General features: G+C 48.9%; 1 protein-coding gene across 1 annotated transcript; it reads right to left on the bottom strand.

Moving 5' to 3' along the window:
• Positions 1-7,473: 7,473 nt before the first annotated feature.
• LOC118009012 (methyltransferase-like protein 7A) lies at positions 7,474-10,678 on the bottom strand. Its single transcript, XM_035002899.1, has 2 exons — positions 10,653-10,678; positions 7,474-8,014 (listed from the first exon to the last, which is right to left on the bottom strand). The coding sequence occupies exons 1-2, from the start codon at positions 10,676-10,678 to the stop codon at positions 7,489-7,491; spliced, it is 552 nt and encodes a 183-aa protein (XP_034858790.1). The 3' UTR covers positions 7,474-7,488.
• Positions 10,679-13,851: the final 3,173 nt, after the last annotated feature.

Below are 13,851 nucleotides of genomic sequence, written 5' to 3'. Positions count from 1 at the left end.
GGCAGGCAGGTAGGCAGGCAACACGTTGAACTTTTTTACTGGCTAATAAATTATGACTTGTTCTGATCTTTGGAAGGTTTTGTTCAACACCTGTCCTTAAAAATGATATATATTTTGCCGTTTTTAAAGTGCCAAACTGCATGGTTAATAGTTGGGAAACAGAAAGAGAAAAGTTATCTATAATTTTACCACTCGAATACAACCATTGTTTAGGACTTCAGCGTATTTCCTTTCGGTTTTCAGTTTTCTTTTAAATATAATTAGAACTGAAACGCTATACCTTCCCATCCTGCATGTTTACCGAAGGCAATAAGAAAAACATTCACTACGTATGAAATACCCTAGTGTGTGCCAGGCTCTGCATGGGTTGTTTTCTCTGTCTCATTTAATCCTTAATGTAATCTTGCGAAGTAGCTATTTTTCTGATATTAGAGATAAAGAAATCAAGGCTCAGGGAGACAGTGCAAAGTGACCCTTCTAGGACTGGAACCCAGGTGTCTCTCTATCCACTTTCTCTGAAAGTTAAGTATTTTTGTCCATAGTACAGCACTATTTGCGTAACTGATTTTAAATGCAGGCATTTTATACTCATGAGGGACTGTTTCATAACTTACTCAACAACTCCCCTATTGTAGAATCTGTGGGCTGCTTCCTCCCTCCCTCTCGCCCTCTCTCAGGCTATATAAACAATATATAAACAATGATGAACATCTTCATAGATACGGTTTTTCACTAATCGTTTTCTATTTTTTTTAAAAGGTTTATTTATTTTAGAGAGAGGGCACACGAGCAGGGGGAGGGGCAGAAGGAGAGGGAGAGAAGTAGACTCCCGGCTGAGCATGGAGTCAGATGGGGGCTCGGTCCTAGGAACCCCAGATCATGACCTGAGCCGAAACCAAGGCAGTTGCTTAACCAACTGAGCCACCCAGGCGCCCCCGCTAATTGTTTTCTAACGGGTTGACCTAATTTGAATGCCACACTCAAACAACATTGACATATTATTATTTCAAAAGATAGCCAATACTTTAATAGGCAAAAAAAGCATCTTGATTTAATGAGCACACATGTGAATACCTTTGGCTTTATTCAAGAAACATCTCAGGGGTACCAGCTGTATATCAGGAATGATGGCAAGAATGGAAGATACCAAGAAATTTTTATTATACAGCTCAGCTAGAAATCCAACACCAAGGTGTCTTAATTAATTCAATCCAAGACTACAGCCGATTGTTTCAGGGGCCGTGCCAGTGAGGTTCTCACCGAGAGGCTGAGAGGTGAGGTGGGGCTCAGATACCAAAGTCATGGGCTGCTTTCGCCAGCTCAGGAGAAATGGTGTGGGGCGGATGGGATTCCCAGCTGACGGTGTGAGAGCCCTGTTGCTGGGTCTGAGCGCCAGACCCTCACTTACATACTCGGCTCTGTGCGATGGGTTGGGACGGGCTTTGCCAGCAGGCTCTGTTAGCTTCTGCCAATAGGGGGCACCAGAAGGGGCCCGCAAGGTGTTTGCTTTCCGTGGGCTCCCCCTCCCCACCGACTGGCTTTTCGCGGGAGCTTGGCCCTACAACAGCCTTCACCCTGGCCTCCACAGTGCCTTCCTGCAGCAGCAGCTGAATCCAGCTGGCAGTCTTCCCAACACTTGGAGACTTGGCTTCATCGTGCCCTCCCGCCGGGGATACCAGTGCCAGCGAACCAGCCAGCGCCCCCTGTCGGAGGTCTGGGCCCCAGGCTCCCAGGGCCTGGCTAGAAGCTGGGGGTGGCTCAGAGCCTCCACCTCAGAGGCCTGCCTGTGGTCCCCGGGGCCCCTCCCCTGAGTTCCTAAGTGTTAATAGTTCTAATCTCTTTTCTTTGCTCCCTCAGACCTGGTGATGGCAGCTACCTCCGCCCGTGCCAGGCCTGGCACATAAGAGGGTTCTCTTTTTACCCTTTCAAGGGCCCAGTTAACACTCTTTGCCTAGTTAACAATTCTCCGCTCAGATAGCTGGCCTGACTGTTGTCTCCTTATTGGAGCCTGGCTGCCAGAGGGCAGGCCTTGAGCCCTGGCACGCAGAGGCTGGTGGGGTGCCTCCACGCTCTCTCCCTATGTCAGGGTGATGCAGATATGGGGAAGAGAGCGCTGCTGGGCCAGTGCGCCCACGGGGGCTGCCACGTTGGCTGAGGGAAGGCAGCCTCTTCAGGGGCATTCTGGGGCTCTCTTGTCAGGTTTCAAATAGGCCGTGTCTAGCTGGGCTGGGCCACTGTGGACGGGAGAAATTCCAGCTGGGCCGGCTGGCGGCTGTATGTTCCTTGAAGTCACCGGCATCTCCTGGAGATGGGAATCTATTTAAAATACTCTGTCTTCATAAATGTCCACACATATTTTGTGTCTGATGCATGATCCGGTTCCACAACAACTTTCATTTCAACTCTTTAATAAACATTAGTGAGCACCAAATAAAGGTCAGATGCGGTGCCGGCCAGCAGGGAGATGCAGAGAGAGTCACCAGTCCTTAGCCTCGAAGATCTCACTGTCTACTTGTGGGCGACACTCAGGTAAAAAAAAAAAAAATGACAGCTTCCAGTGAAATCTGGCAGATGGGACACACATATTTAACTCCACTCCCTTCTGAAATCCATAAAACTGCAGTGAAGTTTGTTTATTTTAATAATTTATTTAGATACAAATACAGTCGGTTGTTTTGAAAATGAGAGTTGGTTTCCACACAATTGATATATTATGGATCAATCTGTGCATAGTGTGAATTTCGCATTTCCTTATGCACAGTTTTGTCCGTCAAGAACATGGGTGAATGAAGAAAACTGCACCCAGTCTCACCGAGTCATGGAGGCATACACAAAATGCACACAACTCTAACACCTTAACACCTACTGCTGCCACCCCTCCATACCAGGTGGTACCACCCTTCCCTGGACTTCAGATCACCCTCCTCCTGCCAGTAACTCACAGTAACTTCACGGTAACTGACAAGCTGTGACCCATCCGATGCCCATGTCCACAAGCAAACTTAGTCTTTTGCCAGATAAAATGCCTAATTTATGGTAGTCATTATGAACTTCTTAACTGTTTAATATGCGTAAAACTGTGCTACCTTTTTCATTAGGTTTCTATTTTTTTTTAATGTGTCACTGATGAAGTTCTTAAGTATTGTGCCCCAACCCGATTTTTTCCTCCATAAGCCCTGTGGTTGTATTGCATGCTTTTGCATAGTGTGGTGATTTTTAGGAATGCGTATGTTATGGTATAGCAGAACTGATTATCCATAAGACAAAGAAAACAGCAATGGAGATGATCGTAGAACACTTCTGGAAGCTAGAAAGTAGAACAACTTGTAACTAACTGTGAGATAATAAAAAAAAAAAGTGTACATTGGTCTCTGCCCCCAGTTTCCAGCACAGAACTCCTAAAACCCTTGTAAATTCCTAAGTGACAAGAACATTAAGAGCATCTCTTCTTCTAATATTTGGTCTTTGACCCTGTCCCTGACACAGGACTCCTAAAACCCTTGTAAATTCCTAAGTGATAAGAGCACTAGGAGCATCTTTTATTCTATTGAGGCGATTTTGGATGGGCTCCTCGATGGCTCCTGGATGGGGGCCGGTCACGGACTAAGCCATGATTAGAAACTTGGAATTTTCAGCCCCACCTCCATCCTCCAGAGAGGGGAGAGGGGCTGGAAATGGAGTTAATAATTGATCGTGCCTACGTGAGGAAGCCTCCATAAAATCCCAATAGTAGGGGTTTTGGGGAACTCCCAGGTTAATGAACATATCCACGTACTGAGAGGGTAACATACCCCAACTCTATGGGGACAGAAGCTCCTGGACTCAGGACCTTCCCAGACTTTGCCCTTTGTCTTATCTTGCTGTTCATACGTATTCTTTTTTTTTTTTTTAAAGATTTTATTTATTTATTTGACAGAGAGAGACAACAAGAGAGGGAACACAAGCAGGGGGAGTGGGAGAGGGAGAAGCAGGCTTCCCGCCAAGCAGGAGCCCGATGTGGGGCTCGATCCCAGGACCCCGGGATCATGACCTGAGCCAAAGGCAGACGCTTCATGACTGAGCCACCCAGGCGCCCCGTTCATACGTATTCTTTACCATATCCTTTAATAAACTGGTAAACATAAGTGTTTCTCTGAGTTCTGTGAGCCACTCTAGCAAATTAACTGAATCCAAGGAGGGGGTCGTGGGAAACTTAGATTTCTGAAGTGGGACAGACTTGTAGGACTGAGCCCTTAAACCTGTGGGATCTGACACCATCTCCAGTCTAGTGTCAAAATTGAGTTAAGTTGTGTAGGACATCCAGCTGGTGTCACAGAATTGCTTGGTATGGGGAAAACCCCCCACACTGGTGACTGGAAGTGTCATAAGGGAAGGGTTCTGTGTGAGTGGTAAAGGAGATGCACTGGAGGAGAATTGGTTGTTTTTTTTTAACACACTAATTAACCCAAATAAATTGAATGTCGAGCCAGCTGTGAGAAAGAAGAGTGCTGCACAGAGAGAGCTTTCAACCCTGGAACCAAAGGCCCAGGGAAGCTTGTTTGTTAAGCAGGGCCAAGAGATGCGCCGCCACCCCCCCCCCCCGGCCCCCGCACCTGAGTGGGTAGATCCACTCCCTCAAGGCAAGGAAAGGACTCAGCCCTGGCCACTTTGCAACATCTGGAGGGAAGCCCCTTAAACCTACTGACAATGGTCGCCCTAGAGAGATCCCACTCTGTTTGCCTGAGCTGGGACAGAACTGTTCATGCCCGGAGCCCCCAAAGAGCCTAGAAGCTCTCTCCATTTTTCAGGCAAGGGAGTCCTGTCTACCCACCCTCACAGCAGCCTGAAGGGAGGACACCAATGTGAACAATCAGAACCAGTGCCTCCTACTGGGGAAAATGTATGGGAACAAGTAAGGTAGAACTGAAAACCAATGTGCCCCAACAGAAGGACTTCTATGAGGATTCAACCACATATTGCCATGAATGATCTGGGAATAAGAAAGAGGTTTTGGCGATTAAAAAAGAATCCTGAATTTAAAATTCAATAGGGAAAATGAAGAGTAGAACAGGGGCTCCTGGGTGGTTCAGTGGGTTAAGCGTCTGCCTTCAGCTCAGGTCATGATCCCAGGGTTGGGGTCCTGGGATCAAGTCCTGAGTGGGGCTCCCTGCTCAGCGGGAAGCCTGCTTCTCCCTCTGCCTCTGCCCCTCTCCCGCTCAGGTTCACATGCAAGCACACACATACTCTCTCTCTCAAATAAATAAATAAAATCTTAAAAAAAAAAGAAAAAGTAGAACAAACACTGCTGAATAACAGAGGAAGTCTTCCAGGAGATCAAATGGAGGAACTACCTTGCAACACAGGACAAAAGTGTAAAGACATGGAAATTTTGAGTGAAAAGATGAATACAAGGATGCCAAAGCTAGGAGATCTTACATCTGGATAACAGTTGTTCCAGAAGAAGAGAAGAGAAAAGAGAAGGACTAGTCGAGAAAGAAACAGGACAAGAAAACTTCTCTGAGCTAAAGGCTTGGGTATTAACATAAAAACAGTTCTTTGAATGCCTACCAAGATTAATAAAACCAAACTATATACCTCATCATATGCTGGTGAAGTTTCAGAACTTAAAAAAAAAAAAAGAAAGAAAAAGAAAAAGTGAAAATCCTAAAAAAAAAAATCCAGGCATAAAAACAATAAACCACAAAAACAGGTGACCTGAAAAGGACAGAGAAAGAGAATTAGACTACCACTTACAACTTGAAAAGCTCCAGGAATGTGGAACGGTGCCCACCGCTTCTGGGGAAAGGACTCAGATCTACGAATCTTGGCCAAAATATTCTGAAGTGTGAGGGAGGAGACAGACATTTTCAGATCTTCAAGGAAGTCTCCATGAACCATTTCTTAAGAAATGATTCAAGAAGATGGTTAAGACAAGTGAAAATTAAATTTTAAAAAACACAAAAACACCTCAAGATATGAGTAGACACAGAGAATGTGAAATAGTGGAGAGCAAGAAATCTAGTAAAATCTGTAGCAAATAGATGGATGATGATAAATAGATTCTAAGCTATGTTATAAATTAGAAAAGATCTTTGAAACAGAACCCAAGGGGGAAAATCCTCAGTAATAGGTTGAAACTAAAGTTACAGGTTGACCAAACCTAGGCTATGGGATGGAGAGATTGATGCGATGGGGAGGAAAGAGGGGATGAGGATTGGGAAGGAAAGTGTTAAATGTCTGCTCTAAGTTGAGGGAGGTCATTGAACTACATAATTTTGGTGTGTTGATAGTGAAATACAGGTTGAAATATAACTGGAAATATAACAGTAACTGTTAGTAAACTTGAGATAGATAGACAAACTTCCAAATACTAGGAAAGTATTTAAAAAAGAAAATCTAAAAAAAAGTTTGGAAGGATACCCATTAATAGTAGCGACCTAAGGGACAGGTTGGGGGAGAGGGCTTTAGGAAACTAAGGGAGAATTTGCATTTTTCCCCTCTATGTTCTTTGATTATTCAATTCTTTTGAACTGTGGGGGATGCATTGATCAATTGCCTTTAAAATTAAAGACAATGGAATAAGAAACAGTGAAAAATTAATAGTGTTCTTAGGTGCAAGGTCATGCCATGTCTCTGGAGATACTTTCCTCAATTCCTCCTTTCTTTTCCAGGGTAATTTTTCATTCTTCCACAAATGAATAATGACTAACTAGAAAAAAAGCCCAGAGAATGGCATGCAGATAATTCCTGAGGCCCCACAGTAGAAACTGAGCATGCGCCATAAATACAGATGGCTATCTGTGTACTTACAGGTCCTCATTTGTTGGAGAAGGGCAATGTTCTGGCCTGCCCTGCGGGGGGTTCACTGTTTTCATCTTTAGGAGACTGAACTCTGTGATGGGACTTAGAAGACACCGGGTTGGAAGTCACCAGAGCAGTGGCGCAGTGACATCTCTGGCCTAGTTCTTGACCTAGAGGTTAAGGTGCCCAAAGTTTAGTTGTGTCTCTGACATTTCTGTGAGCTATGCACTTTTGTGCAAGTCATTTGACCTCCCTGAGATGAAGTGATCACCCCAGACATACTGGGTTGCTGCACATAGTCAACATTCTCCAAATCTTTTTTTTTTTTTAAGATTTTATTTATTTGACAGAGAGAGAGAGCACAAACAGGGGGACTGGGAGAGGGAGAAGCAGACTCCCTGCTGAGCAGGGAGCCCGATGTGGGCCTCTATCCCAGGGCCTCGAGATCATGACTGGAGCAGAAAGATATGAGTAGACACAGAGAATGTGAAATAGTGGAGAGCGAGAAATCTAGTAAAATCTGTAGAAATCATAGTAAAATCTATGCTTAACCGACTGAGCCACCCAGGCGCACCATCCAAATGTTTATTGAATATATAAGTGGTTAAAGGAACAAGTAAATGGACCTGCATAAGGTCACCCCTCGTGGGAACTGTGCCTGAAGCCCACAGGTGTCCAGCTGAGCACGCAGTGAAGATGGGTCTCTCCTCACAACCCCTCACTCACCGGCCTCAGCACTCTGCGCACCTCCTGGAGGATGCGCTCCTGGCTCTCCACGGAGCACAGCACCAGGGTGCAGACCACCACGTCCATGGAGCCATCGGCCACCTGAGGCATGTTCTCCCCCGCAGCCACCACGAAGCGCTCGAACTGCAGGTGTCGGTTTTCCGCCACGCTCTTGATCAAGAACTTCTCAAAGTTGGGGTTGGGGTCACTACAGGTCACGCTGCATCCGGGTGGGTAGAACTTGAAGTTGGCCCCGGTGCCGCAGCCTATCTCCAGCAGGGAGAGTTTCCCGGAGGGGCCCACGAAGTCCTGCAGGTTGCTGAAGAGCTCCCGCTTCTTGCTGGCCATCTGCTGGTTGTACATCACGGAGCACCTCAGCATGAAGTAGGGGAACCATTTTTTGCATATCTGGTTCCACAAGCCTAGAAAATTCAGCAGGAACACGGGAAATGGATGTACCAGAAGGTGGGTGAAGATTGCCGGTGTGCAGGGAGGAGAGCGCAGAACCCTGGGGATGGAGGATGGGAGCAGGGTGCAGTGGTGGCACCACCAGAATGAATGTAAGACCCCGCAGACACCCCCATTTTCACAGAGTCATCAAATGAAGGACAAATCAAGAGAGGCAGTGTCTCAAGTCCTAGTCTCCTTAGGCTCTTACCAGAAAAGAGAGGATAGGAATCGCCAAGAGGTGGCAGATGTCCCAAAGCTCGTCGGTCACAGTAACTTCAACATCAGCAACAACTCCCGTTTACTGAGTCCTTAAGTACATTTTATAACATGATCTTCTTTGCTACTTAAAAGAACCCATGAGACAGACATTCTTAATTTCCCACTTTACAGAAGAAGAAGCAGAGTCCCACAGAGGTTAGCAACAAGGTCGTGCAGCTAGGAAGAAGTGACAGTCCAAGTGAAACCAGATCACCACCCTGGTATTGCATGGTTTCCCCTGAGACCGCTGATCTCTTTTAGGGGGAGTAATTGTCATTCAGACGGAGACCAGAGAAAGTACATGCATAGGGTGATCAGGTGTAGAGAATTTGGACAGAACAACCCTACAAGACGTTTAACAGAAATAGCCATTCTAAAGTCTGTAGAAACTTCTCTGGACTAGCCTCCTCCGCCCACCTTTAAGTATCTATATCCTTATCCATCCTTAGCTCCTTCCTGCCACACAGAGGTGTTTCTCCTCTGCACCAAGGCTGGTCTCACCTGGACTTTTAAAGCCAGCACCCCCCGCCCCATTAATTAGCTCCTCCCACACCCTCATATTTAACCTCTCTCCTTATGGTCTATCTTCTTTTCCTCCACCAACTCGCACGCTCAAGTCTCTCCAACCTATAAACATCCTCTCCTTTAGCTTGCTTCCCAGGCAAGCTAACTTCCCACCTTGCTTTCTCTTACTGCCAAACTTCATGAGAAATTGTAGTTGGAACTCACTGTTTCTACTTCCTCGCCCCATTCGAACCTCTGCCCGCTAACATGTGGCTGGTGACCCCACAGCTCCAGTGAAGTGAATGCAGACAAATGGGAAGGCAGTCAGAGGGGGAGGAGAAAGAGAAGGTGACAGTATGAAGAAGTAGGGACCGGTGAATGGAATGCTCTATCTGAGGTGTTGAGGGAGGCTGGTGTCCTGGGGGAGAGACCGTCTGTCCTCAGAGCCTGGAGGGAGGATGAGAAAGGTGGGTACGGAGGTAAGTCTGGGTGGAGGAGGGACGGTAAGGAGTTTTTAGCAGACGGCCTGATTTTCTCAGTGAAGAAGAATGCTATGTGACTTTGTTGAAGGTGAGGGTGGAGGGGGTAGGGTGGAGCACAGGGAGAGAGCTGAGAAGCTTTGCCATAGCAAGTAGGAGGATTGGAAAAGCCTGGTAACCAAAGGTAGAGAGAGGAGCCCAGTCAGAGAGGATGCAGCTGAGCCTGGGGATTGTGAACGGGTATGACACCACATCTTGAGGGTACGGTCTTCACCGAGGTCTGCAGTTCGGAACTCAAGTGGAGTTCAGCATTTAGGTTGAGCCAGGCTGGGGGTTTGTCTAGGTGGAGGATATTGAAAGGTAAGAGCTCAAAGATGAGGAGTCCGAGGGGTCCAAGCTGGAAAGAAAGAAGGAGCGTAGCAGGCAGGGAGAAAACAGAATAATGGGGTTCAGGCCTGGGGATGCTGGTGCAGGTGAAGAACCCATCTGCTGAGTGGGACAGTTATGACCAGCCCCATAGTGTGAGACCAGAGTTTGACACTCCAGAGATGGAGCAGATTAGGTTCTAGAGCATGGCCATGGGCAGAGACAAGAGGAAAGGGATGGATGTGAGGGTCACTGGAATTGAGGAGTTAAGGAACAGTCAGGCTAAGATGCTGGGCAGGTTATCTGTCTGGAGAGTCGAGGTGCCAGGCTGGAGAGGAGCCCCCACAACCAGGTGTCAGAGTCCCTGGCGAGTGTGAGGGAGTGACTAGGAGGTCAGGAGGCGACTCTGGGCCTGGCAGGGACCAGCCACAGGGGAGGGGGTAAATGTGGTGTAGTTGGATGGCGTGAGCCTCTTGGGTTTTAAAAAATAGCAGTGATTTGTACAATAAATATATAAAGGCAAAAACTCAATCAGTATAGAAAGGATTTTATTTTCATTTTTTTCAATAGATAGCACCCCTTGAATGTATGTAATATTTTTTAAAAATTTATTTATTTGAGAGAGAAAAAGGGAGAGAACATGCAATCAAGGGAGGGGCAGAGGGAGAGGGAGAGAGAGAGGATCCTTAAGCATACACTCTGCTGAGCTTAGAGCTCGACGCAAGGCGGGCCTCGATCCTACGACTCTGAGATCATGACCTGAGCAGAAACCAAGAGTCAGACGCTTAACTGACTAAGCCACCCAGGCGCCCCTTGTTGTATTTCTTTGAGTTAGGTTGAACATTTTTTTTCATATTTGCTATTTGATTTTCTTTCTTTCTTTTTTTGTAGGCAATCTAGTGGCTCAAACTGCCAAAGTTCAAATCCTGGATTTTTGACATCCTAGTTGTGTGACCTTGGGCCATTTACTTAAATTTGTTGTGCCTCTGTCTCCTTCCTTAAGATGGGGATGATCACGCTGTGCCAAAGAGCTGTGGTGGGAGCTGCCCGGGCTCACGGAGGCCGTGTGCTTAGGACAGGGCCGGGCACCTGCAGAGTAAGTACTCTGGAAGCATGCTAGCTCTTATTATCTCTGTCTGTTGCCCACTTTCCTGCTACATCATTTGTCTTTTGCTTAGGGGTTCGTGTATTCAGGAGAGCAGCCTGCTGGCTGTCATTTATGTTGCTTTCTTGTCTTTCATTATTTGACATAAAAAAAAAAGTATTACATTCCATGCAGAAATGTGAAATGCTTTTTGTTATAATAACAAACATTTGAATTCTAAGATACTGAAAACAGATCATGCTTTTTTTTTCTTTTTTAGGAATCAGAGGCTGTGTTTTCATGGGATGGACAACGAGTCATGGCTCTAAAGTGCAGTGGGGAAGCCAAAGACTATCTTCCCCCACTCTCCGGAGGGGAGCAGCCCGTTCCCCCTGCAGGGGCTGCAGGACCACTGTGTCTTCACAGGTTTCATGAGGCCAGGCTGCTTGCTGGTTTCTCGCTGGGGTCCAGAGGGCACAGTGTGAAGCCAGGCTGGGAGCCGGAGGGTCACCGAATGTGTGCTTGGGTGTGTGTGTGTGTGTGTGTGTGTGTGTGTGTGACTGAACACTACAGAGATAGGGGTGAGCCTCTGAGCAGTAAGGGGACAACTAGGAAAGGCGCTGAGGATGATCTTATCAGAAGATTCTGCCCAGAATGCCTTAAGGGGGTCTCTGTGAGGCCAGCAGAGGCACGGGCTGGGGTGGCAGATGGAGTTGAGATGACCCACTGTGCCGAGCACCCTGCAGGTAGGAATGTGATCCGAGGCCTCTCTCGGTGTCGACAGCTCCTCGTGAAGCCCTCCAGAGGGTGTGTGTGTGAGTGGCCTGGCACCGAGTGGGCCGTGCTGTTGGCCATAGATGCAGAGATAGGAGGAGAGGGGTGGGCGGGGCTGGAGCTGCCAGGAACGTTTCAGGGAGGGGGTGGGGAGGCTGAGGGGTGGATACTGGGCAGGCCCTGCAACGGGGAAATGCCACTCGAGAGGGGGCTGAGGCCTGGCAAGCCTGAAGATCTTTTCTTCTTTGCAATGTCCTCCCAGCTCCCTCTCCCCATGGAACCCAGGGATTTCATCTCTGGTGAAGAAACCATGCCCAGGGAGGGGCAGTGACTTGTCCACGGTCACAAGGCAGGTCACCAGCAGTGTTCTGTCCAAGATCTCTCAGGCCAGGCTCTAGGGGAGAAGTGGAAGTGTTGGGGGGGGGGTCACAGATCCTGTGGAGGCTACAGGTGGGAGGGGGAAGGAGGGTCCAGCCGCAGAACACGGGTGGGGCTGTGGGGGTTGAGAGGTAGGGGGCTGGTATGGCAGGTGGTAGGAGAGAGTTGAGGATGTGCCCTGAGGGGTAAGGAAGTTGGAGTGTGTGTGTGTGTTTGTGCGAGCCATGGGGTATGTGTGCATGTGTGTATGTGGGTGCATGTGTGTGTGAATATATGTGAGTGATGTGGTATGTAGGCGTGTGAATGTGCATGTATGTATGTGTGGAAATTAAACAGTTGGTCTCTTCAGCCTGCTTGGGGTGGGGGCTGGGGAGGAGTGGGATCCCCATGCCTGCAAATATCACAAGGCCAGGAACTCTTGTGTGCTCTTTAAATTACAACTGAGAATTCCAGGTAAAATCTCAATCTCTCTCCCCCTCTCTCTCCCACCCACACACCCACCCACACCCACCCACACACAGCCTACAGCAGAGACCACTGAAGGTCTCCTCAGGCACCCCTCTGCCTCTGGCCTGAGCTGTCCCACACCAGTACAGAGAGAGGGAGGGCCAGGGATATGGGCCTGCATGGAGGTCACTGAACAGGGGCTGCGGCTCCCTTAGTCTCAGGGGTAGGCCTTCTTATCTAACTGAAATGAAAACCAGGAAGAACATTCCATCCCCACCCTCCACCACCCAGGATGTCCCCGAGGGCTTGGTCTGAGGTGACAAGCCGGCCAGCTCATGCAGGGCTGGAGGTAGGCTAAAGGTGGCAGCAGGCCTGTCAACTGTCTTTTCCAAAGGCTCTCTAGGTGGCCCCTCTAACCAAAAAGGGTCTGGGGAGAATGGGGGGCAGGGCCTGGCAGAGGCCAAGGGCGTGGCAAGCGTGGCTGGAGGCTCCTGGGAAGTGAAGCTGGGTGGTGAGCTGTCTCTGTCTGGTGCTCCCTGTTCCAGCGCGGTTTCTCCCCCTCTTGGGCTGGGTTCGAGACTGCTGGGACTTGTTTGGTGGGCGACACGATGAGAGCTGGGGACCTTTCCGCAGGAAAATGGCAGCAGTGGAAGATGGGGAGGAGTGTTTGAGTGTAAACACAAGCAGGCTCACAGACCTGCATCCAAAAGTGTGCAGCTGTGTATCCATGGACACCCCGCCACACACTGAGTACAAGACCCCCACCTGTGCAAGAAGGTTCACAGACATGCACACACGTGTCTCGGGTGAGCACACAGCGAAGCCCAGTGGCCTGCAGGTGTGTCCACACAGAAGTGTGCAGACATCCGCAAAGTGTCCCAAGGACACGCAGGTGTCCCCTGCCTCTACAGGGACAAATAAAATAAGTGGATAGGAAAGTGTGTCAGGGGGAGGGGAAGCGCGAACCCAAAGCAACGATTCACACATGGCTTCTGGGCTTCAGATGCCCCCTGGAGTGAGGAGAGGGGCCAGAAGAGGGGTCATGCCCCACTTGGCCGAGTTTCTATATGGGAATGAGGTGTAGTGGCCAGGGAAACCAGCTAGGCCAGGCCACGTGGGGTCAGATTACTCAAGAACTGAGCTGATCTCTCAAGGAGGAACTGGACGTGGGGGAAGGAGGCTGTCTGGGAATGCCTTTCTGGAATGCTTGGGGAAGGGGGCTGGGTGCTGACTCCTGGACTAGAACTTTTTTGTTCCCCTTCTCCCCCAGTCTTTCATCACTCGATCTCTCTGCTCTGGCTGCAGGACTCTTTCTGAAGCCTCCACCCGGAAGCCTTCCCAGACTGAACCTGTTTCACATCTGCTCAGATGGCCGTCTCCCACCGCTCGCTGTCAGCTCCTATCCCGGGCGCTGGGTGACTACGGCCCTCCTCCCCACTCGGGACTTTCCGCTTGGGCCGCAAAGCCCATCCTGGGCGCGCAGAGCGGAAGCCTGGCCTGGGGAGGAGCCCCAGCGAGCAGAGAAGGGTGGCCGGCGGCCAGCCCCGCCCCTACCCAAATAAGGGGATCGGCCCGCGCCTAGCGGATAAAAGCGGCGGCGGCCGG

Source organism: Mirounga leonina, unplaced genomic scaffold, assembly GCF_011800145.1.
Source record: "Mirounga leonina isolate KUSES-001 unplaced genomic scaffold, KU_Mleo_1.0 Mir_126, whole genome shotgun sequence".
Lineage (NCBI taxonomy): Eukaryota > Metazoa > Chordata > Mammalia > Carnivora > Phocidae > Mirounga > Mirounga leonina.
This window is presented reverse-complemented; position numbering and strand designations above follow the sequence as displayed.